At 47.5% G+C, this 26,431-nt stretch overlaps 1 protein-coding gene across 2 annotated transcripts in view; it reads right to left on the reverse strand.

Annotated features, from left to right (window-relative positions):
- Window positions 1-26,431, reverse strand: part of NEDD4 (NEDD4 E3 ubiquitin protein ligase) — a 519,020-nt gene that overhangs the window by 398,713 nt on the left and 93,876 nt on the right. For both annotated transcript variants that reach the window (XM_082253414.1, XM_082253413.1), the window contains exon 4: window positions 17,115-17,153. In XM_082253414.1, coding sequence (XP_082109540.1) covers window positions 17,115-17,153 — 39 coding nt within the window. The remainder of the gene's footprint in view (window positions 1-17,114; window positions 17,154-26,431) is intronic.

A 26,431-nucleotide genomic window follows, 5' to 3' on the forward strand; every position in this document is an offset into this window, starting at 1 on the left:
TGTACCAAGATGGGCGCCAATCCCCTTAGCACATGTAGGCTACAAGAAAATAACAGCCGTAAAGAACTTTTAGGGGCCCTCGAGGGGACCCCACAGCCTCCTGGAAGGGATCGTCAGGAAGGGGACCCTGGGAGAAACATGTAAATCCCCCCCCCCCAAACGATCGATCGTCCGGTCGCTGGCAGCGCACCCCCCGCCCCCACTATCGGCCTACCCCCGGTCCCAACCCCAAGGAGTAGCTCCAATCGCCCCATAGCCCCAGTAGTGAGTGGGGGGGTGCATGTCAGAAGAGAGGGGAACCCGGGAACGTGAGGGTTCAACCGTCCAAAGGAGGGGCCAACATCCACCCCAAAACCCACCAGGGGAAGGGGAAGGGGGGGGGACAGTTTACTCACCATACCAGGAACAGGCGGTCGCTATCTCCTGACAGAACCTCTCACTGCCGAAGTGGGGGAGGGGGCTGTGGGCCAATAGGAATGCTGCGACTCGTGCCTAGACCCGGTCGTATGCAACCTGGCAAGACGTTTAACTCGCAGGGCCAGTCCCCGTCTGTTGGGACTATGTCGCAGCTGACCTAGTGCGGAGCTGGGTTTTGCGCATGCTCGCTGGTCGGCTGGGGTGACCACTGGATCTATATATCCACCCTGTCGCCCAGATCCGGCAAAGTTGTTGTAGATCTCACAGGAAAAAAATCCAGTGAAAAACCAAACTAGAAAAAAATAGCTAGAAAAATTTTTTTTGCCAGAACCAGAGATCCAAGCAAGGAACTAGGTCCTCCCCCTCCTGAATAAGCAGATTAAAACTGACATCCTATAGCAGGGAGAGAGGGTATACCCCCTGGGACTGCCCATAGGCATAGCAAGAACTTTTTTCTGCCTAGTGTCCTACTCCTGTAAGGGGCAGCATAACCCTACTGCTATTGAGAAGAGAAGACTGCGTCTGTCAATGAATGATAAGTACTCAGTTTTGTTACAAGCAGTGTCAAAAGAATTACAACTCCACAGAGAGGTGAGTGCTATGTCCGTCAAGGAACATCAGAGAAATGAATTTTATGGTAATTCAAAAATCCTATTTTCTCATTAGTTCATTGACAGACAAAGCTCCTTATCTTCCTAACCGTTGTGACGTCCCAAAGCAGTGTTAAACATGAGGGGTGAGAACAGCAAAAAATAAATTCCCAAGGCTAAACTATAGCCAACCAGGTAAACAGGAGCTCAACCAAACAACTGGAGCCCACCTGAAAAAAACAATACACCCTCAAAGAGGATCAAGACCTCTAAACAGCAGCCAGGTGGCCACCTTGCAAACCTGCATCACTGACGCCTGATGACGGAAGGCCCAGGAGGCACAGAGCGCCCGAGTAGCGTGCACCTTGGAAGGGAAAGGAGGAACCTGACCCTTGATGGAATATGATGAAACACTGGTGAGTCACTAGTCTGTCTGATCCATCTGGAAAAGGTCGCAGAGGAAGCGGACAACCCTTTACGAGGCCCATCCGTGAGCACAAATAGTGAGTCGGATTTCCTAAAAGACTCCGTAGCTGCCAGGTACACCCTATTCATCCGGACCAAATCCAAGGCATGCAAGGCAATTTCCTTCGGATGTTTTGGCCTGGGACACAGGGAAGGCTACACAATGTCTTCATTCAAATTAAAATCAGAGACAGCCTTTGGAAGGAACAACGGACAGAGGCGAAGAACCACCTTATCGCTGTGAACCACCAATTAAGGTGAACGACAGGATAACACAGCCAATGGCGACACCCTCCGAGCAGAGGCAATAGCCACCAAAAAGGCCACCTTCTGGGACAGCGTAAGCAGGGGAATCTCCTGAAGATTCTCAAAAGGAAGCTTCTGGAGGACTGAAAGCACCAAATTGAGGTCCCTAGGTGGTAACTGAGACTACACTGGAGGAGCCAAGTGTCAAATTCCCTGAAGAAAAGTATGCACCAAGGAGTGTGTGGCCAAGGGTCATTGAAAGAAGACAGCCAAGGCCAACACCTGGCCCCCAGAGGCGAGACCAAAGGGCAACGCCACAAACTGATAATGCTCCTCTCCCACGGCAAAGCGGAGGAAGCGCTGGTAACCAGCACATATTGGAATGTAAAGTTAAGTGTCCTTGATGTGGATATAGGCAAGCAAATCCCCCTGATGCAGGGATGCCACCATCAAGCGAATAGACTCCATTCTGAACTTGAGGTCCAGAATAGGACGCACCTTGCCTTCCTTCCTGGGAATTGTAGACAAGTTTGAGTGAAACCCCTGAAAATGTTCCGATGTCGGAACCGGGACAATCGCCCCTTGAAGTAACAGGTCTTGCACCGCCCCAAAAGACCTTGTAAGCGGTCCGGGGACAGACCGGTGGAACAGTCCACTTTTTAAGAAGGGACTCATCATAGGGGTACTGCATAGCAAATCGCTTAGAGACCACAAGGGGACATTTTGGTCGTTCCCACTTTTTTGTGACAATTCTGTCAAAATAGGCGGGGAAAGGAAACACCTTTGCCACTCTGGATGGCTTGTGAGTGCTAAAGGAACAGACGCCTCCTTCCTGGCTTCAGTTGCCTCCTCCATTTTTAAGGTCTCACGCACAGATACAATCAATGCATCCACCAGCGCCTTTTTGTGTGCGGCTACAAGAGTGGAGGAATCATCCTCACTATCTGAGAACTCAGGGCACGTGGTCGCAGACCCAGCAGAATGACCCACGTCCATAGAGGCCGAATCAGATTCAGGATCTGAGGAGACAGATGAGGCAGGGGGCCCTTTTTGCTATCCCTTCACCCAAAAAACACCTCCACCCGGCACACAAAGGACTCAAGGTTCACCGTCAGTGCATCAATGGATGGTTGGGACCTGGAGGGCACCGCAGCCTCTGAGAGGGGATCAGGGGGGGGGGGAAATGTGTTCCAAGGCCCCCACGAGTCAATATAGGGACCCCACAAAAAAGGTGTAAAACACTGCTAAGGGACACCTCCACTGCTCCTGAACCAGCCAGAAACAGAGCACCAATTGATCCTCAGCAGAGAGGGAGAGGACCCCACCAGACTCACCATGCAGCAGAAACAGCACCTGCAGCCACCAGGATGATCTGCACTCCACGTGCGGTGATCCAGAAGTGAAAAGATCCAGGAGTCAGTACCAGGGGATAAGGAGGGGCTCCCACCGCCTAAATCGCCGCCCAGAGGGCTCCCCTGTTGAGGCTGCTGCTATTTTCAATGGCAAACCACCACAAAATTGCCATCGGACAACACAAACATGGCCGCTGTGCTACAAGAAAATGGCTACAAGAAAATGGCTCCCAGGGACCCAGGAGGGATCCCTAGGCCTCAGGAAACCAGCACAGGCAGGAAGGGGGCCCTGTCAGGAGCCCCCACCAGGTACAGCCCCCCCACACACATACAGCCATTTGCCCAGTCCTCGGCGGTGCAACCCCAGCCCTCATCACTAGCACAGCACCCTGCCCCCACCCAAAGAGGTGGACCAGGCCACCCCACAGCCCCAGCGTAAGTGAACGGGGGGGGGTGAGATGGCCCACAGGGACCACCAGAGGGGGGGTGCCTAACAAGAAGGAGGGGAACCCGGGGGTCTGACCATCCCATGGAGGGGGGGCCCAAGTCCACCCCAAAACCCTCCAAGAGGTGAGGGGGGACAGTTACTCACCACACTAGGAACCAGGCAGACACCGCTCCAGACAGAACCTCCTCTCCCTTGAAATGGAGGGGTTGTCAGCCAGGAGGATATGAAATACATTATGCAAATACTACAAATCAGCATAATAGTATGGTATCTGTTCTGTATGCTATTTTACTATAATTGTATTTATTTACTAATAAATTTGTATACAATTTACCTATTAGTTGTGTGCATTGCGCCTCATTTAAGTACCAGGCCAAATTAATGTGGTTGTAATAACATTCTTGACTTCATCTATCACTTTGGAGGCAAACTGAAAATCTTATAAATCAGTCAGAGACAAAGCTAGAAAGTAAAATCTTTTCCCTAAAGAAATGGAAAACTTCAGCCTTCACTCAGATTTAAAAGTTAACTATGCAAAATCGTCCATTTTAAATATCACCCTGAAGCAGTTGTATTATGGAAACAAAACTTTCAATTCGCATGGCAGCTGGAAGGTTTGCATATGTAGGAATTCAATTGCCAGCTTCTCTTTCGGAGCTCTATACCCACAACTTTCTCCTACTTCTCACTGATCTCGATCAGGGGCATTACAAGCTTGTTCACACTTGACAAAATTTCTAACGCTTAACAAACACTCCTATAGCGTTAGAATGGGCGTTAGACTCACGTTAATGACCTTTAGTATGGGCGTTAGACTGGCATTTTACAAGCGTTAAAGACGATTTAAAAATGCTCCCCAAATGCCCTATGGGCAGTTTTGAAGCGTTTGATAAGTATTAAGGTACCTTAAAACCACTCCACAAAGGCCTATTACATTACAGTACATGAACTAATCTTAACACCCCGCAACCGCACCACACCTGCCTGCCAGAACATTTGTGAAGCATTACCATAGAATTAAATGGGAGGCGTTGAAAGGCTTCAAATGCCTCCTGACTCGACATGAGGCTTCATGTTTTGATAGTGTGAACAGCACTATATTCTGTCTATTGTATCTTGAGCATAGGCGTTTGAGAGGTGTTTTTAATGCCTCTAAACTGCTTTTGATGCCAGTGTGAACTTGGCCTAAAACCTCTTGTGGTTTGGGAGGACAATTCTTTCATGCCTTTTGTATGTTATGCAAGCCAGCCAAATAAAATTACCACCTGTTTTTTCTTTGCCTCCATAAAATACTGTTTAACAACTTCCCGCAAACTGAAGTACCTGTATGTCAGCTTGAAGAAGTGAATACATATAGTTACATAGTTTGCGAGGTTGAAAAAAGACATCAGTCCATGCAGTTCAACCTATGATGTGTGTGTGTGTGTGTGTGTGATTTGATGTTTAACGTACATTGTATACCCCTGTATTTTGTGGTCTTTAAGGTGCTCATCTAATAGTTTTTTGAAGCCATCGATGCTCCCTGCTGATACCACTGCTTGTGGAAGAGAATTCCACATCCTTACTGCTCTGACAGTAAAGAACCCCTGACGTATTTTTAGGATAAACCGTTTTTCCTCTAGTTTCAGTGAGTGGCCCCGTGTCTTTATTGTATTCCCTCTCTGAAAAGTTTGTTCCTTATGTTGGGTCCTCACCAGTACAGTATTTGTACATTGATATCATATCCCCATCAAGCGTCTCTTCTCCAGAGAGAATAAGCCCAGTGCCCGGAGTTTTTCCTCATAGCTGATGTCCTCCATTCCCCTATTTTATTGTTGTTGCCCTTCTCTGGACTCACTCCAGTAGCAGCACATCCTTTCTGAGGACCGGTGCCCAGAACTGGACGGCATACTCCAGGTGTGGCCGGACCAGGGACTTGTAGAGTGGGAGAATAATCTCCATTTCTGTAGTGAATCCCCTTTTTTATACATGCCAGTATTTTGTTGGCTTTGCTTGCAGCGGCTTGGCATTGCATGCCATTGCTAAGCCTGTTGTCCACTAGGACCCCCAGGTCCTTTACCATCTTAGATTCACCCAGAGGTTCTCCCCCTATTGAGTAGCTTGCTTTCGTGTTTCTGATAACCAAGTGCATTACTTTACATTTTTCAACATTAAACCTCATCTGCCATGTAGTTGCCCACCCCATTATTTTATTCAGGTCCGCTTGTAAGGTTTCCACACCCTGCATCGAAGATATTGGCATGCTTAGTTTAGTATCATTGGCAAATACTGAGATTGTGCTTGATATTCCCTCCCCTAGGTCGTTTATGAATAAATTAAACAGGATTGGTCCCAGGACAGAACCTTGGGGGACCCCACTTTCCACACCCGCCCAATCAGAGTACTCCCCATTTATCACCACCCTCTGGACTCTCCCCTGGAGCCAGTTCACTATCCAGGTAATCACCCTATGGTCCATACCTACGTACCTTAGTTTGTACAGTAAGCGTTTGTGGGGAACTGTGTCAAACGCATTTGCAAAGTCCAGATACTCCACATCCACAGGCTTTCTTTTATCTAGATGGCAGCTCACTACATCGTAGAAGGTTAATAGATTAGTCTGGCAAGAACGATTTGTCATGAATCCATTACTACTAATAATACCGTTTTCATTACTAAAGTCTTGTATGTAGTCTCTTAACATCCCCTTCAAAATCTTGCATACTGATGTTAGCCTGACCAGCCTATAGTTACCCGGGATATATCTTGGCCCTTTTTTAAATATTGGTACCACGTTGGCTTTTTTTCCAATCAGCTGGCACCATACCCGTCTGTAGACTATCCTTAAAGATCATGAATAATGGTCTGGCTATCACCTGGCTGAGGTGCAAGCCATCTGGTCCCGGTGATTTATATATGTTAAGTTTCTCTAGTTTTGTTCTAAGTCTATCTTCTGTTAGCCATGGCGGTACTTCCTGAGGTGTATTATTTAGTTTAACATTACAAGCTGGGTTAGTGTAGCCCCCCAATTCTTTTGTGAAGACTGAAGAGAAGAAATTATTTAACACTTTCGCCTTCTCTCTGTCCTCTGTAGCCAGATTCCCAGCGTTGTCTTTTATGGGGCCAATGTGCAGGGCCGGACTGGGAATAAAAAACAGCCCTGGAAATAATTTCATACCAGTCCCATAGCATTATTATAGCAGCCCAACAGCATAGTGTCATTATTTGCTTATTCATAAAAGAGAAAAATGGATTTTTGTAAAATCTTACCGTAAAATCCTTTTCTCTTAAGCTCATTGACAGACGTAGTCCTCGTTGATTAATAACAACTCGGGTTATACTGCCCTCTACAGGAGTAGGACTAGACAGGAAAGAAAACGTTCTGGCCACACCCTAGGGGCAGTCCCAGAGGGTATATCCTCTCACTTCCTGCTACAGCAAATCAGTTATGTCACAAAGCAGTGTTTAGAGAATTTAACCCAACCCAACTCAAAAACAGAGGGGCGGGTACTACGTCTGTCAATGAGCTTAAGAGAAAAGGATTTTACGGTAAGATTTCACAAAAATCCATTTTTCTCTGTCGCTCATTGACAGACGTAGTCCTCGTTGATTAATAACAACTCGGGACGTCCCAAAGCAGTACCACAAATGAGGGGTGGGATAACAGAAATCAAAATCCAGAAGGCCCAACCAGAGCCAACCAGAAACATCAAGGACTCATCGAGCAAAAAGATGAGACCTAAGTGAAAAAACCCAACAACCCTTGAGGTAGACCAACAGTCTCCTCAGATTGCGGCCTGCAGAACCTTGCGGCCAAAAGAGGCATCTGACGATGCCATCACATCAACTTTATAAAATGATGTAAAGGTATAAACCGACGATCAAGTAGTCATCGCCTTGAAAACCTGGATCGCTGACGCCTGATGGCGGAAGACCCAGGAAACACTAGGCGCCCGAGTAGAGTGCGCCTTAACAGGGAAGGGAGGATTCCGACCCTTAATAGAATAAGCCTGTACCACCGTCTGACTGGTCCATCTAGAGATGGTCGCGGCAGACACAGGCAACCCCCTTCTAGGGCTATCCGTGATCACAAAAAGTGAGTCCGTCTTACGAAACAAGTTCGTAGTAGTCAAGTGTACCCTGATTGTCTGAACCCCATCCAAGAAGTGTAATGCAAACTCCCAAGGATGGCTAGTCTTAGGACACGGGGAAGGTAACACAATATTTTTATTCAGATGAAAACTCTGAAAACCACTTTAGGAAGGAAGGATGGATTCGGAAGAAAAACCACCTTATCCCTATGAACCACCAGATATGGGGAACGACAAGATAATGCAGCCAGTTCTGACACCCTGCGTGCAGAAGTAATGGCCACCAAGAAGGCCACCTTCTGGGATAATGTAAGCAAGGGAATCTCCCTAATATCTTCAAAGAGAAGTTTCTGAAGAACCGACAACACTAAATTAAGATCCCAGGCGGTAAGGGTGCACGCACTGGCGGAGCCAGATGTCGCACCCCCTGGATGAAATTCCGCACCAAGGACTGATTAGCCAAAGGTTTCTGAAAGAAGATTGCTAACGCTGAAACCTGACCCTTGATAGTGCTCAAGGACAGTTTCTGCTCAACCCCTTGTTGCAGAAAGTCCAAGATTCGGGTCACCGAATAGGTATGTGGGGGAAATCCAAAAGATTCACACCACGCAAATATAAGACTTCCATGTGCTGGAAGTCGCTTTCCTTGCTTTAACTAGAGGTAGGAATAACTGAAGCTGACACTCCCTTGTCCTTCAGTACCTGGGTCTCAATGGCCAGGCCATTAAGCCAGCGATTGTAAAGCAAGATGGAAGATCGGTCCCTGAGACCGCAAATCCTCCCTGAGAGGAAGTCTCCAAGGAGCGTCCGCGACTAGCCACACCAAGTCGGCGTACCAGGCTCGACGAGGTCAGTCCGGAATTTCCAGAATAACTGGAATTCCCTCCACCTCTATCCTGCGAAGTTCCCGCAGTAACTTGAGAGGATGGAAGGCATGCCGTAGCTGATACTGCCCCCACGGGGCGATCAGCGTTTCTGCTGCGTCCGCTAGAAGATCGCGGGTGCGAGCTACAAACCTCCGCACCTTCCTGTTGAGCCAAGGTGCCAACAGATCCACATCCGGGGTGCCCCAATGAAGGGACAGCTAGTAAAATACCTCTGGATGAAGAGGCCATACCCCTTGATCCAGAATCTGACGGCTGAAATAATCTGCCTGCCGATTTCCCACCCCCGGAGTGAACACTGCGGGGAGATCGGGAACAAACCGTTCCGTCCAACGAAAGATGCTAGTCGTTTCGATGGCCACCAGGACACTCTAAGTGCCCCTTTCTTGACATAAGTCACGACCGTGGCATTGTGCGATTGGATCCGAATCGGGCTGCTCTAGAGCTGCTCGGTCCAGTAAATCAGACAAAATCTGATCGCTCTCAGTTCCGATACCCTTATTGGTAACCTGGATACTATCGGAAGGAATGACTTCCCCTGGTTGAGCATCGGAGACTCCCTGGTCCGCTCGCTCAACCGGATCCGATTGTCCAGAGAATCGGAATTCTGATTCCATTAGAAAAGAATCTCCTTCAGGAGAATTCGGGTATGAGACTGGGTATACGGTGCTGCCTCTAAGAAGGCCACCATCAGTCCCAGCCAATTGACGGACAGCAACATCCGAATCGTTGACTGAACCTTCTGGAGTTTCTCCGCAAGGAGAAACCCTCTTGCCCAGGATGTATCCAACATTAGGCCCAGATAGTTCAGTCTCCTGGTGGGAACCAGGGATGATCTTTGGGAAAGCGAAGAAAACTCTGATGTCCTGCGATGATGGGGATATAAAGATAGGCATCCTAAATGTCTATGGACGCCAGGAAATCCCCCTGATGCAGGGAGGCCACCACTGTTCGGATGGACTCCATTTTTCCCCAAGTCCAGAAATTGGACGCACCTTGCCCTCTTTCCTGGGCATTGTGAACAGGTTCGAATAGAACCCCTGAAACCGTACAATGTTAGAAGGGAAGAATCGTACCGGTGGAAGTGATCGAAACTCGATCCTGTATCCTGACCGTATGACCTCGCGAACCCCTTAGTCCGGGGTTCTGGCAAGCCATGGATCCGGAAACCGGTGAAGACATCCCCCCACCCCAGAGATGGGTAGGGGCGCATCAGGCTGTATTCTTCAGGCTTGGCTGAGCCGGACCTTTTGTTTAGCCGACCAGCGCCCTTTGAAAAACCCTCTGAAGGGGCTTTTGAGGGTTTCGCCTTATCGCCCGCCCTCGTGGAACGAACAAACTCTATATGAGCAGAAAGGGAGGGTCCTCGTTGGTTACGAGGTCCTCTTTATCCTAACAGTCTGTGGCAAGACAGCAGGTGGTACCGTCTATTCTTTAAAGAGGGATTCCTCAAATGGATAGCGCCTAGGCATGCGTTAGGAAATAACAGGGGTTCGTTTCAAAACGACCCCATTTGGGTAAAGGAAAATCCTTCGCCCTTTTGGTAGGCTAACAAGTACCAAAAAGGAATTTCAGTCTCAGCTACCTCTGCCGGTGTAACCTCAAGACTAAAGGTTTCCCGGACGGACACAACTAGTGCATCCACCACTCTTGTGCTATGGCGGAGGCAGAAACGTTCTCCTCACTGCTGAGGAGACATTACCTGAGACAACAGCCCCCTAAGAGGGACCTACAGCTGCATTGACCAGCTCCGAATCCGTATCTGAAGTATCAGATAAAAAATAGGGGTAGGCGGGGGTCGCTTCTTGACCCCCGTCCCTGACAGGCCACCTCCACCCGGGATACCAAAGACTCCAAAACTGCCGATAATGCATTAAAAATAAGTGAGGTACTGGAGGGTCCTGCGGCCACCTTGAGGGGATCAGGTGGGGATACCTATGTGGCAGGGTCAATGATTATACAAGACATTTGCCAGCGATAAAAAATGACAAAGTAAAAAACATTTTTTTTTTTTTTGTATCCCCCAGTCGCAACAGCGCCCCTCAGTGTTACCTGCCTTTTTGGACCCCACAGAGAGAGAGAGAGAGACCCCAAGGCTCATCCCTGATGCACAGAAGTTTTCATCAGCTTGCTCAGTGCTGTCCTGTTACAGACAGGAAGTCTTTGGCCCTTTTTCCTGGGTAAAGGAGGCGGCTCCGCCCCTTAACACGCCTTCCGGCGCCTCCCCCTGGCTCCACGAGGTGTTTGGTCACCTCAAACATGGCCGCCCCCATGCTGGAGACTCCTTGCTCTGCAAGACAATGGCGGCGGCCTGTTAGGATAGCGACGGCTTAGCAGCGGCCTGCTGTATTCGGCCTAGCGGCCTGCGGGAGTGCATCGGCCCCCCAAACTTCACCCTGGATGGTGATCAGCCTGGCTGGCGGTACCGGACCCTGGCGGGCCGCATGCGGTCCGTGGGCCGTCGGAAGGCAGCCTGCCCTAGCTGGAGGAATGCGATCTGGACTGCAGTTATACATGCATAGACACCTGTGAACACCTCTGACAGGTAGGATACCTTATGCTACCACATTAATATTCTAGTACTGCCACTGACTTCAGTCATCTTTACAGTTTTGAAATGACATTAGATTGTCAGCTCCCAAACCAAGCCTCCTGGTTTCTTGTTCACAAAAATCACACTCAAATAGGGGGATCTGTGACATGTTATAGGATAGAGGGGAGACCCATCCTTACCATTTCAGAGAGGGGCCCGCGTTCACCGCAAACCCATCAGGGGGAAAAGGGGGAACATACTACTCACCATACCGGAACCAGGCGGGCGCCAACTCCTGACAGTACCCCTCTCCACCGGGGTGGGAGGGCTGTCGACCAATACGGACGCCGTGACTCATGGTCATTGGCGTTTAAGCGAGACGTTTAACTCGCAGGGTCAGTCCCCGTCCAGTGGGACTATGTCGCGGCCGACCCAGCGCGGTGCTATGGCCTGCACGCGCTCGTAGGCTGAACTGGGGTGACCACTGGATCTCAACATCCAGCCCGTCGCCCAGTTCCAGCTTTCTTGCTTGAAGATCTCACAGGAATACTGGAGAAAAAAGCTGTCTAAAAAATCTTTCTAAGAAAAAAATCCTGCCAGGACCGAAGATCCTAGCAAGGCATCTAGGTCCTTACTCCTAACTAGACAGAAAAAAACTGATTTGCTGTAGCAGGAAGTGAGAGGATATACCCTCTGGGACTGCCCCTAGGGTGTGGCCAGAACGTTTTCTTTCCCGTCTAGTCCTACTCCTGTAGAGGGCAGTATAACCCGAGTTGTTATTAATCAACGAGGACTACGTCTGTCAATGAGCGACAGAGAAATGCTTTTTAAAACACATTTGAAGAGTGTATTATACTTACCAATGCTCATCAGCGCAGCCTTAACAGTGACCATCAGTGCAGCCTCACCAGTTCCCATCAGCGCAGTCTGATTGGTACCCATCAATGCAGCCTCACCAGTGCCCATCAATATAGTCTTTCAAGTGCCCATCAATGCAGCCTCACCAGTGCCCATCAATGCAGCCTCAACAGTGCCCATCAATGCAGCCTCACCAGTCCCCATCAATGCAGCCTCACCAGTGCCAATCAATGCAGCCTCACCAGTGCCAATCAATGCAGCCTCACCAGTGCCCATCAGTGCAGCCTCACCAGTGCCCATCAGTGCAGCCTCACCAGTGCCCATCAGTGCAGCCTCACCAGTGCCCATCAATGCAGCCTCACCAGTGTCCATCAATGCAGCCTCACCAGTGCCCATCAATGCAGCCTCACCAGTGGCCATCAATGCAGCCTCACCAGTGCCCATCAATGCAGCCTCACCAGTGCCCATCAATGCAGCCTCACCAGTGCCCATCAGCTCTGCCTGATTGGTGCCAATTAATGCAGCCTCACCAGTGCCCATCAGCGCAGCCTTACCGGTGCCTATTAATGTAGCCTCCCCAGTGCCCATCCTGACACCCCCTCAATGTGTGGCATCCGGAGCGGACTGCCCCCCTGTTGGTATGCCACTGACTTCGGCACCCCACCCCCCGCCTCCGCTTGCGGTGCCTGGGCGTGGTGCACCCTGTGCACCGGCCCAGAGTCGGCCCTGTGTGACATGTTAATTCCAAGAGGTTAAGAGAGGACAGTGCACGTCATTCTCCTAGGCAATTAACATGCAAGCTTGGTCGGGCAGGACAATTTTGTGTAAAAAAAAAAAAAAACAATCCACGCAGAGGGCTGGAGAAGAAGGATCATGGTTTAGACTGGTTGCCCTCCAGCTTTTGTAGAACTATAAAGTTCCATCATGCCTCTGCCTGAGTCATGCTTGTAAATGTCGACCTTGCAATGCCTCATGGGACTTGTAATTCCGCAACAGCTGGGGGCCACCAGATGTTTAAAATCTGTGGTTTAGAGGGTGAAGATCTAGAATATTAACCCCTTTAGTTCCACTTGCACTGCTGTGCAAATGTAAAAGGGGTGCATGTTTGCATGCCCTCCCACAACTCACAAGTGTGAAGTTTTCCTTACTGTGCATGAAGCCCCACGCATATAGAAAGCATGTGCAGCTTGCTGAGCTTCCTTCCTCTGCACATGTATGGTGTGATCAGGACACCATTGTCAGTGCAGTGCAGGAAAGTCCTACACAGAGGAGAGTTCGGTGTATTACCTAGTACAGGCGTCTGGACGTGCAGTGGCCGGGAACTGAGTACTCAGCACGGGGGGAGGAGTAAGCAGGAAATAAGCCAGATGCCATCTTAGTGATTGTTACCAAGAGGAAGACGCTGAACTCGCCTTTGCCAATCAGAGGACGTAGCACAATGAAGAGACATGACAGCTGGCAAATCATCTTAATCTTCATACTACAAACTGCACAGGTAGGATTTGTCTTTCTTTCTGCAGCATGTTAGTGTCTCCTGGCTGCCCGAGAGGAGGGGAGGGCAGCGGCGGTCACAGCCACAGCTTAAAGCGGCCCCAGGGCAGGCGGCCTACCGGGAAATTTCCCGCTATCCCGGTAGGCCAGTCTGGCCCTGCCAATGTGTTCTGGCCTCGCTTTTTTACTAATTATATACTTAAAGAATTTCTTGGGGGTTTTTTTACTCTCTTCCGCTATATGTCTCTCGTGTTCTATTTTAGCCGCCTTGATTTCGCCTTTACATTTCTTATTGCACTCTTTGTACTGTTGGAATGCGCCAATAACCCCTCCGCCTTGTATTTTATGAAGGCCCTTTCTTTAGTATTAATATGCATTTTTATTTTGGAGTTTAGCCACCCAGGGTTTAGTCTTTTAAATGTATTTCCCTTTGGAATGCACTGGCCAATCCCCCTGTTTAGTATGTTCTTGAAGCACTCCAATTTTTCCTCTGTGTTCTTTGTTCCCAGGGTTCTATCCCATTTGATATTATCTAGCAAATAGCGCAGTTTTGGGAAAATGGCTCTTTTGAAATTCAGTGTCCTTATATTACCCTTGTGTTTTCTATTACTATGATTAATACTGAAACTAACTTACCTATGGTCACTGTTTCATAAGTTGCCCTGTATTTCTATATCCGTGATCAGGTCCGTATTGTTGGTAATCAGTAGGTCTAGTACCGCATCATTTCTTGTCGGTGCGTTCACCATCGGACCCATAAAATTGTCCTGCAAAACATTTAGTAACTGCCGAGCCTTGGCTGAATGCGCGGTTCCTTCTGCCCAGTCTATATCTGGATAATTAAAGTCTCCCATTATAATGACATTTCCCATTCCTTGCTACCAATCCAATCTGTGAAAGGAGGTCCGCCTCCCCCTCCTCCCTCTGGTTGGGGGGCATATAGCAAACGCCAAATATTACTTTCCCCATAGTGTCTTCCCTTTGAAGTTCTACCCATAGAGATTCTACCTCATTCATAGCTCCATTATTAATATCATCCCTCATATTTACCTGTACATTATTCTTAATATACAGACATACTACTCCCTCTTTTTTACCTTCTCTATCTCCGTGATAAAGGGAGATACCCCTGAATGGTCGCCAGCCAATCATGAGAGCTGTCAAACCTAGTCTCTGTAATCCCCACAAAATCTAAGTCATCCTCATACATTAGCAGCTTCAGCTCTCCCATCTTGTACCGGGGTGATGCCTTAACCTGTACCAGCGCCCGGCTTTCTGGTGAAGACAACCAATGCGGCTCAGCAGCCGCTTGCTTGGCTGTTATCCCAGCGAGCGGGACTGTGACAGGATAAAGCTGCTAATTCCGATACCCTGTGGGCCTAGGTAATAGCCACCAAGAATGTCACCTTCTGGAATAACGTAGGCAAGGGAATCTCCCGAATATTCTCAAATGGAGGATTCTGGAGAACCGAAAGTACTAAATTAAAATCCCATGGCGGCAAAAGAGACCGTACAGGTGGAGCCACATGTCGAACCCCATGAATGAAGGTACCAAATAAAGAGTGCAAGGCTAGGGGTCACTGAAAGAAGATTGCCAGGGCAGACATCTGGCCCTTGATGGTACTCAAGGCCAACATCTGATAAACGCCCTGTTGAAGAAAGGTTAAAATCTGAGCCACAGAAAAGGATCGAGGATGAGCGCCAATCAACTCACACCGAGGAATGCACGCTTTCCACGTACGATGGTATATCTTGATGAGAGACGACTTCCTCGCCTTCACCATAGTAGGGATCACTGATCCAGACATACCGCAGTACCTGGCTTTCAATAGCTAAACCATTAATACCAGCGATTGTAAAGCAGGATGGTAGATCAGCCTTTGGAACAACTGGTCTTCTCTGAGAGGAAGCCCTCAAGGAACGTTTACAGCCACCAGGATGATTGGAAGATCCTTGCTTTTGATTCATTGCAGGAACTGCAGAAGAAGCCTTAGCAGAGGATGATACTGGCCTTACCCTGGCCCTTGGGCGGCTGTGGCATCTATCAGAGGATCCTGCGAGCGCGTCACGAACTTCAGTATCTTTCTGTGGAGCCGAACCTGCTAAAAAAGCTGCATGTAAGACTGTGCAAACCACCAGACTCAGAACCTGAATGCAAAATGGGAGAGAGGACTATCTGCCTGACACCAGCCGGAGAATCACAAACTGTGGTCCCTGAAGTTTGGACCCTTACAGAGTGAGGATAGCGGGGAGACCCCAGGAGTCTATGCTGCATTTTCTGCCCTGGGACACTCACCAGACAAGGGGGAATGGGAATGGGGAAGGCCAAGCTCAGTGAGGGATTTAAGGATGGGAGGAAGGAACCTGCAAGCAGGTCAGAATGTCCCTGAAGGTTACCCGTGTCCACCCCAAAGAAAACCACCAAAAGCGGAGAGGGGGGAACTGTACTTACCCTTTCAGGGTGCGGGTATTGCTCCAGACAAGAACTTCTCACCACAGAATTAGGGGAGCAGTCAGCCAAGAGATCGATGCGACTCGGACCCAAGCCTGGTCGTATGCGACCCTGCGAGATGTTTAACTCACAGGCCAGCCTCTGTCCGTGAGTCACGGCCGACTTAGTGCGTAGCTGCAGTCTGCACACGCTCGCTAGGTGGGCTGGGGGGGGGACCACTGGATCTAGATTATCCAGCCCGTCGCCCAGCCCTGGAGTTGATTGTAGATCTCCCAAGAGAAAAAAAAAAAGCTAGGACCAGAGATCCCAGCTGGTAGCCTAGGTCCTAACTCCCGACTAAACAGATTAAAACGGATTACCTAGAGTAGAGTATACCAGCTGAGGATGGCCCATGGGCGTAGCCAGGTGTTTTTTTGTTCTGCCCAGTCCTCCTCCTGGAGGAGGCAATATAACCCACTAGTTATGATTTATGGAGCGCTGTATCCATCGATTAACGAAAGAGAAAAACTGATTTTAACTTGTAAACAGCATGTGTCAGAAATAAGCTTGGTCCTTAGGTGGTTAAAGGAGTTGTAAAGGTAGAAGGTTTTTTTTATCTTAATGCATTCTATGCTCCCCTAACACTTACCTAGGGTCCATCTCTCTCCAGCGATGTCCACGAGTGTCTCCTCCCTCCTCATTGCCTGAGACAGCAGCGGCGCCATGTTGGCTGCCACTGCTGTAATTTAAAGTCAGCTAGCCAAACAGGGGAGAGAGGGGGCGTGCCAGGTCAGGGCTCCGTGTCTGAATAGACATAGGGAGCAGTGACTCGGCTCGGGAGCCCCAATAGCAAGCTGACCTCATGACCTCACCAGGGGGGGGGGAGCGAAAGACCCACAGTGACCACCGAAATTTTAGAGGGGGTGGGGGGGGAACCGGGGGTCCCACCGTCCCAGGGAGGGGCCCACTTCCACCCCAAACCCTCCAGGGGTAGAGGGGGGACAGCTACTTACCACACCAGGAACAGGGAGAGCACCGCTTAGGAAAGGACACCGCTTCATCGTAAGATACACATTGATTTTCATACCTTTGGTCCTTTTTAATGTGTGTTTGATGTAATAAGGAGATCACCAGATATACAACAAATAATGGACATGTGTGTTTGTGAAGGAATGATCACTAAAGGATTCTACTGTTCATTTCGATTCAGATTCTACACAGATTTCTTCTTGTATAGCCAAATAAGAGCATACCCATTTCCAAGATGTGTTAAAGTGAAAAAGGAGTACAGAAGCAGTGTTTTAAAAATAAAATACATACACTACTTACTCTGAGTAATATTTCTTCATTCCATTTTGGATTTAAGCTCTAAAATAAAAATAAATAAAAAAAGTTACAAAAAGGGATTTTTCTTTTCTTTTTTTAATTCAGAAATTCTATTTGGATCATATGATATAATCATTATATAAACCTCAGGGAGCACTCAATTTCCCCAATTATTGGGTAAGAAGGAAACTAGCTGTTTATGCTGTGAGCTGCAGTACAGTGTAACTTTAACCAAGCCATCATTCTTCAATAGTGACATAAACAATTCTGTTTTTCTACTAGCCTTTAGACTAAGGCTCCATTTGCACTTGTATGACTTAGGTGACTTTGGTGTGCAACTTTGACACAAGTTTGGATGGGTGCAACTTGTTGTCCCTCTGCAAAGTCTGATCAATATAAAAAATAATGTACAAAAAGAAGGACCAACGTAGTGTAGAACTACTGTAAGGCGCACACACAGTATCTCACAAAAGTGAGTACACCCCTTACATTTTTGCAAATATTTTATTATATCTTTTCATGTGACAACACTGAAGAAATTACACTTTGCTAGAATATAAAGTAGTGAGTGTACAGCTTGTATAACAGTGTAAACTTGCTGTCCCCTCAACATACAGCAATTAATGTCTAAACCTCTAACAAAAGTGAGTAAACCCCCAAGTGAAAATGTCCAAATTGGGTTGAATTAGCCATTTTCCCTCCCCGGTGTCATGTGGCTCGTTAGTGTTACAAAGGACTCCGGTGTGAATGGGTAGCAGGTGTGGTAAATTTGGTGTTATCGCTATCACTCTCTCATACTGGTCACTGGAAGTTCAACATGGCACCTCATGCCAAAGAACTCTGAGGATCTGAAAAAAAGAATTATCACATACCTGGTGAAGACTGGAATGTTGTGGAGGCCTCTCTTGCACCTCCTGTCTAACACTCCTGAAGGTGGGAACAGGGTGTAACAGGCAAGGAGCGGCACGAGTGCCGTAGCAGCTAGCTGGCTATGTCCACTCTATAGGTGGGTAGAGCTTGTAGCAGCAGCCCTCAGAACTGGATGCAGCTTGGCACCAGAGCGTGGGACGGGAGTAGAAACGGGAGACGAGCTGCAGTCAGCAGCAACCTGGCAGTGAGATACCGAATCAGCAGGCAAGGAAGTCCAGAAGATAGGCCAAGGTCGTTAACAGCCAGGCAATGCGGTAAAAAGTCAGCAGGCAGATTAGATGCGGTAAGCAAGCCAAGGTCAGAGTAGTAGGTAACAGAGCTGGAGCACGGGCAGAGACAAAGTCCAAAGGCAAGCCAGGTCATACACAGGTAAGCAGAAACAACAGATCAGGTCTCAGGAACACAGGAACAAGCTGAAGACCATTCAGCAACTGCTCACAGTAAAAGAGCAGTTTAAATAGGCCACTGGGCGCCAAGTGCTAATTGGTATGTGCACGTGTGCGCATTCGCACAAATATGTGTGCGATGAACTGGTAATGAAGAAGTGACATTGGTCTTTCGCTTATAAATATTAGCATGTGTGCAATGTGTACGAGCATGAGCATAAGTCTGCACTGGCCTTTTGGTGGTAGAAATCTTGTTTATCTTATATTGCCCCCCTCTAATGGGCAGCCTCTGGATGCCTATCTGAGACATCGTCGCAGGATGAGCTCGGAAAAATGTTCTCATCAGTCTTCGGGCATGAACCTTCAGGCTCCCAAGAGTTCTCCTCGGGACTATAACCTTTCCACTTCATTAAATACTGAACTCCTCCTCCTAAAATCCAAAATGGCCTCAATTTCATACTCCTCTTCATCATCAATCATGAATGGTGCTGGAGGGTCCGGATTTCATGTCAGAAAAGGGGTCTGGTAGAGCAGGCTTTAGAAGAGACAAGTGAAAAACTGGGTGAATCTTGTACTTCTCAGGTAGCAAAAGTTCATAAGCTGTTGGATGTATTATTCTTTTTACAGCAAATTGACCAAAGTACTTGGGGGCCAATTTCTTGGAAGGACAGGCCATTTTCAAATTAGTGATTGATAACCAAACCCTGTCCCCTGGCTTGAGATCCAGATCACCCCTTCTCTTTTTGAGATTTTTGTTGTCCCGTTGAGCTTTGGCAAAAGCTTCCTGGGGAACTTTATTGTTGCTTTGTAAAAACCTCAGTCGCTGGAAAAGGTAAACCAAAGACTGCATCGGGTAAGAAAGAAGGATTGAATACGAAGTTAGCAAAGAATGGAGTTTGACCAGTAGCCGAGTGGAGAGAATCATAAGCGAACTCTGCTAGCGGAAGGAGCTAAGCCCAACATCCTGCGTGAAAGAAGAAAAACACAGAAGGTATTGCTCTAGAGTCTGGTTAGTTCATTCTGTCTGACCATTTGTTTGGGGATGATATGCTGCAGAAAACCATGTCCCAATTTTAAGTGCCTTACAAAGTTCTTTTCAGAATTTGGACGTAAACTGAACCCCTCGGTCAGATGTTATGCTCCGAGGAACCCCATGCAACCATACTATTTCTTTGTCAAATACTTCGGCAGTATCCAGAGAAGATGGTGTTCCAATCATTGGTACAATCAATTGGTAGCCTATCAATGATCACAAAAATAGTTGTAAAGTTTTCAGATAGTGGGAGCTCGACAATAAAGTCCATGTTAATCATCTCCCAGGGCTTGCCAAACCCAAGCTTCAGTCTTGTCTCTTTTGCTTAGAATACAGATCTCACAAGCCCTTACGTAGTCCTGACAATCAGACCTCAGGCTAGGCCACCAAAAGGACCGTTGTAAAAGCTCCAAAGTTGCGAATCCCAAAATGCCCTGCAAAGGGATGGTCATGGCACAAATTTAAGATTGACTGGAGAAAACTTGAAGGTCAAAAACTCTTTGCTCATGGCAGAACAATCCATCCAGTTCTTGCAATTGAGAGTTACATGGTGGACCTTCCTCCCTTGATGATTGTTTAAGCTGTGACACAAAATCTTCTTGCAGTAACAGAAAATTTGTGGAGATAGGATGGTATCGGGTTGAGTAGCTTCCTTTTCTTCCAGAAACATACGTGACAGGGTGTCAGGTTTCCCATTCCTAGAACCCAGTCTGTAGGTTATATGAAATGAGAATCTTGAGGAAAAACAAGGCCCACCTGGCCTTACGGGGTTTTAGATGCATAGCTGTATGGCGATATTCTAAATTTTTGTGGTCCATGAAAATCAGGACTGGATGACTTGCTCCCTCAAGCAGAAAACGTCATTCCTCCAGATCGGACTTGATGTCCCACATCATAATTTCTCTCTGAAGAACTGAGTTTCCTTGGGAAGAAAGTCAAGGGGTGTAGAAGTGACTTTGAGCCTGGTCATTGAGATACAATGGCACCAACTGCATTTTCGACTTCAGGGACATAAGGGAATGCAGAGTCAGGATGTTGCAGAATTGGTGCTGATGTAAAGAGAGCTTTTCATTTATCAAAAGAGAGTTGCGCTGCCGGAGTCCACTGAAATCGGGTGTTTTGTTTAGTAAGCTGTGTGATGGGGCTGTGATGGCGGAGAAGTTCTTAAAAATTTACGATAAAAGTTAGCAAATCTAACAAATCTCTTGATTCCTTTTCGATCTGTTGGCACTGCCCATTTAATAATGGCACTAACTTTTTGTGGGTCCATTGCAATGCCTGATGTTGCGATAATAAGTCCCAGAAACTGGATCGTTTCTTTCTCAAACTCACAATTCTCAGCCTTTGCGTATGACTGATGTTCCCGGAGATGGCTGAGGACCTTTTTAACTTGCAGCCGGTGTTCTTCTATGGAAGGGGAAAATAGGAGTATGTCGTCAAGATAAACGATCATGAAGAGGTCAAGGAAATCTCTAAAGAGATTATTGTCGAAATGCTGGAAAGTAGCTGGGGCATTACACAGTCCAAAAGGCATAACTAAATACACAAAGTGCCCGAAGCGGGTATGAATTGCTGTTTTCCATTAATCCTGCTGCTCTGAACCGCTGGAAAGGTTCTGGAACAAGAGGAATCTGTTCTTGTTATTTTGTTTAGCTCTCTATAGTCCACACAGGGTCTCAGGGTGTGATTTTTTTTTTTTCAACAAAGCGGGGAATGTGGATGGATGGATGAATCCCCTTTCTAGGTTCTAATCAATGTATAGGCGCAATGTCCCAAGCTCAGGTTCTGATAGGGGGAAAACTGGCCTGACTGGAATTTTGGCCCTGGGTAACAATTCAATTGGGCAATCGTACGGCTGGATGGGGCGGTAAGGTCTCAGCATTCTTCTTATCAAAAACATCTAAGTAATCATGGTAAATGGATAGAACATGTTGTGAAACTAAAGTCTCTGGTTGCAGTTCCATAAGGGGGGCCGAGGTGGTGACGGCTTGGGAAAAACAGTGTTGCTGGCAGTAGGTGCCAGACCCGCAGTTTATTTGGGGATTGTGTGCCTGCAACCACAGAATGCCCAGGACAATGGGAAACAAAGGTTATGGGATAATGTCAAGATTTAGGTATTCTTAATGACCAGAGGAGGATACTGACAGTAGCGGTCAAGTTTCTTTCGTGATAGGACCTGACTCGAGGTTCGAGCCATCCGCCAGATGAATCTTCAGACGCTGCGTTTTAGCTTGCAGTGGAACCTGGTTTTGTTCAGCAAAAGTAAAGTCCATAAAACAACTGCAGGCCCCGGAGTCAATAATGGCTTGGGTTTGGATGCTCACTCCAGGTAGCTGCAGGAGACAGCCAACAGGAGAAGAGTGGAGATGCTCTTCACAGGATACCTGGAAGCATCAGAAGCAAGGACAGTCTTACGTGGTCTTATTGGACAGTCACACAGATAGTGACCAATGCCCCCACGGTAAAGGCATAAGTCATTTTGCCAGCGTCTAAATCTTTCTTTGGATGACAGAGGTGAACGGGTAAATCCCAACTGAACAGATTCCACCAAGGAGGAGGATGGTGGCGGAGCAGGGGTTACAGGTGCTGCTGGTGTCCAAGTAGGTTAAATGTTGCCAGACCTTTCTGCCCTCCTCTCTTGGATTCTGCGATCAAGCTGAATAGAAAGCTGGATCAAGATTGAGATTGTTGTTTGTAAACACTATAACTTTTGTGCAAACCAATTATACGCTTTTTGGGATTTTTTTTACTAAAAATATGTAGCAGAATACAAATTGGCCTAAACTGAAAAAAAAAAAAAAAAAATTAGATGTTTGGGAATGTTTTAAAGCAGAAAGTAGAACATAACTGGATTTTTGTACTTACTGTAAAATCCTTTTCTATGAAGTCCGTTGACAGACGCAGCTCCATATCTTCTTAGACCATTGAGTTATGCTCCTCCCATCAGGAATAGGACACTAGGCAGGAAAAAGCTTTACCACACCTATGGGGCTTTCCCTGCAGGCATAACCCCACACACTCTGCTACAGCTTCCAGATTCGTTGCAAGCAGTGTTTAGAAGACAAAAAAAACATTTCACTCATAAGTAGAGGGGCGGGTGCTGCGTCTGTCAATGGACTTCAGAGAAAAGGATTTTACAGTAAGTACAAAAATCCAGTTTTCTCTATTGTCCATTGACAGACGCAGCTCCATATCTTCTTAGACCATTGGGATGTCCCAAAGCAGTATATGCATGAGGGGTGGGGAAAAAACAACATAAAAAAGAACGTACTTCCCCAAAAAGACTAATGGTAGCCAACCAGGTAACATGGAGCTTAACCAGGAATAACTGGAGCTCACCTAGAAAAAATACACTCTTTAAAAAGAACAAACAAAAAAGGTTCTCTTTTTAACCATACCATGCATGTAATGGCAATCCCCACTGCAGATACCCTGGCCACTAGGGGAGCCGCATCCAAGGATGCATCACACATGAACACAAGGGCTTGAGCCATCTGGTCCTGGAGTTCAATCAGCGCCAGGGGGAGCTGTTCAGATTCTAAGTTCCCCTTAAGTAACTTCACCCATTCAGTGACCAGAACATTCACAAAGATTGGTTTTAGTATGGAACCCGCCAACAAATGCAAGTGGCGGGACAGAGACTCCACCCGCCTATCCACGGGGTCTGTAAAAGCCGGATATTCCTCCCCCAGAACCACAGAAGACTTATTTAATCTGGAAACTCAGTGATCCACTTTTGGTGGCACGGTCCATCGAGTGATATCAGCCTCTGTAAAGGGATAACGGTGCTAAAAGCGCTTGGGCACCACTAGCACTTGCTTGATGCGCTTATGCGATTAAAGTTTCCCACACGGAAAATATGAGTGCTTCCACCAATGCGCGTACTTACGCGGCGGCTGAAGAAGACAGGTCCTCTTTACCATCAGAATGCGAGGACAGGACACCCATCCATTTGGATGAGGGAGCGTCCGTGGCAGCCATATCTGCCTCAGAACCAGAGGACACCACCGGTAGAGGTGAAGGCAGCGGGCGTTTACGGCTATCAATACTTTTGAACACAAAATCTAACTTTGACACAAGGCTTTCCAAGACTGCTGTAAAAGCAGACAGGGACTACCACCCAGAGGGTCCTGTAGCCGCACTGAGGGGGGTCTGTAGATGAAACATTGTCCTGGGACTCCATCGTTCACTGATTTAAAATAATGAAGTGTCCCTTTAAAAAGATTGCAAAATCGCCGCACCCGCTGTATCACAAATCCCAATCCAGTACAATCTGTTAGCAAAGTGAGTAAGGAAAACCCACAGGGGACCCCAAAAATATTACCCAAACGCTCCGTACCCAACCGCTCAGAAGGCTTGTTGAAACATTCTGTGAAACAAAGTAAAAATTATCTGACACAGGAAAAAGAATAGAAGGAAAATGCCTGGGTCATTGCTAGATTAAATGTGCCATGTCTGCTGCCTGTCCAGCCACCTGGACTACAAGAAAATGGCAGCCCCATGCACTGCCCATACATTGTCAATGGAAAATAATGAAAACGAATCTTTGGCAAAATGGCAGCCCACCGCAGCGCGCCATGCGGTCCCCCGGACCCCCCAGGGGGGGTCCCAGACAAGTGGCATCGGAAGGACCTTAACAAAAGACCCCACCAGGTCACCGCCCCCCTCCCCGCAGGAACGCCGCAGGGGCCTGTCAGGGGAACTGAGGGATCGTTCGAGGGTCCGACCATTCCCAGGAGGGAGCCCATGTCCACCCCGAGACCGCCAGAGGATTGGGGGGACAGCATTACTCACCATGCCACGGTACCAGATGGGTGCCACTATGAACAGACAACCTCCCACCCAGGGTGGGGGTGCTGCCAGCCAGGGGGTACGTTGTGACTCAGGGCGTTCCAGGTTGTCACCACCATCAATCCATTCCACGAAATCACACAGAGGTGTTCAAATACCACCAAACGAAAGCTCTATTTGTGTGAAAAAAGGACATCAATTGTATTTGGGTACGGCGTCACACGACTGAGCAATTGTCAGTTAAAGCAACGCAGTGCAGAATCGTAAAAAATGGCCTGGTCATTAGGGGGTAAAACCTTCCGGGGCTGAAGTGGTTAAAAAGGCCACTGGCGGCCAAGTGCTAATTGGTATGTGCACGTACGGGTTCGCGAACACGCACAAAAATGTGCACGATGAACTGGTAATGCAGAAGTGACATTGGTCTTTTGCTTCTAAATATTAGCACGTGTGCAATGTGCACGAGCAAGAGCATAAGTCTGCACTGGCCCTTTGGTGGTAGAAATCTGGTTCACCTTACAATTGTTGCTCTACATAAAGATGGCCTAGGCTATAAGATGATTGGCAAGACCCTGAAACTGAGCTGCAGCACGGTGGCCAAGAACATAAAGCGGCTTAACAGGACAGGTTCCACTCAGAACAGGCCTCACCATGGTCGACAAATAATGTTGAATGCACATGCCCAGCGTCATATCCAGAGGTTGTCTTTAGGAAATAGACATAGTAGTGCTGCCAGCATTGCTGCAGAGGTTGAAGGGGTGGGAGATCAGACTATCAGCGCTCAGACCATACGCCGCACACTGCATCAAATTGGTCCGCATAGCTGTCGTCCCAGAAAGAAGCCTCTTCCAAAGATGATGCACAAGTGAGCCCAAAAACAGTTTGCTGAAGACAAGCAGACTAAGGACATGGATTACTAGAACCATGTCCTGTGGTCTGATGAGACTAAGATAACTTTGGTTCAGATGGTGTCAAGCGTATGTGGCGGCAACAAGGTGAGGAGTACAAAGACAAGTGTGTCTTGCCTACAGTCAAGCATGGTGGTGGGAGTGTCATGGTCTGGGGCTGCATTGAGGGAACCATGAATGCCAACATGCGCTGGGACATATTGAAGCAGAGCATGATCCCCTCCCATCGGAGACTGGGCCGCAGGGCAGTATTTCAACATGAGAACGACCCTAAACATATCTCCAAGATGACCACTGCCTTGCTAAAGAAGCCGAGGGTAAAGGTGATAGACTGGCAAAGCATGTCTCCATACCTATCCCTATTAAGCATCTGTGGGGCATCCTCAAACGGATGGTGGAGGAGCGCAAGGTCTCAAACATCCACCAGCTCCATGATGTCGTCATGAAGGAGTGGAAGAGGACTCCAGTGGCAAAATGTGAAGCGCTGGAGAACTCCATGCCTAAGAGGGTTAGGGCAGTGCTGGAAAATAGTGGCTAATTGGGCCCAATTTGGACATTTTTTCTTAGAGGTGTACTCACTTTTATTGCCAGCAGTTTAGACATTAATGGCTGTGTGCTGAGTTATTTTGAGGGGACAGCAAATTTACACTGTTATACAAGTTGTACACTCACATTGTAGCAAAGTGTCATTTCTTCAGTGTTGTCACATAAAAAGATGTAATAAAATATTTACAAAAATGTGAGATGTACTCACTTTTGTGAGATTTTGTATATTGATGGTCATAATGGGAAAACATGGGGTAAAACTTGTCATGCCACCTTGATGTCCAAAGTCACACAAGTGTGAATGGGGTGTAAACCTTTTTTAGATGTTGTTATTCGAATTAGTTATGATCTGTTTTTAAAACAATAGATTTTGATCTTGCAGTCTCCTAACAAGCATATAATAATTTTAAACACCCAATATACACACATTATAAATAGATTGTGTTCCATTGGAAAAAGTAATGGATAAGCGCTGACTAAATGTTATGATCCCTTTATTTTGTACATTTTTAAGGCAATAACAGTAAAGAAAGTAGCCTGTGAAGTTACCAGTTTCTTGAGAACTTTGCTACGTTCTGGAACCCATTTCCCATCATAACTGACCCTCAGTTACACAGCATCGTGAATGTCAGTGCCCTACCTAGGGTAACACAGAAGCAAGAGACCTTCTAGGTAGACTTTAGACGTTGGAGGCCTAAAGTATATCTAAAGCCAAAAAATAAAATCTCA

This window comes from Pelophylax lessonae, assembly GCF_965119305.1.
Source record: "Pelophylax lessonae genome assembly, chromosome: 4".
Lineage (NCBI taxonomy): Eukaryota > Metazoa > Chordata > Amphibia > Anura > Ranidae > Pelophylax > Pelophylax lessonae.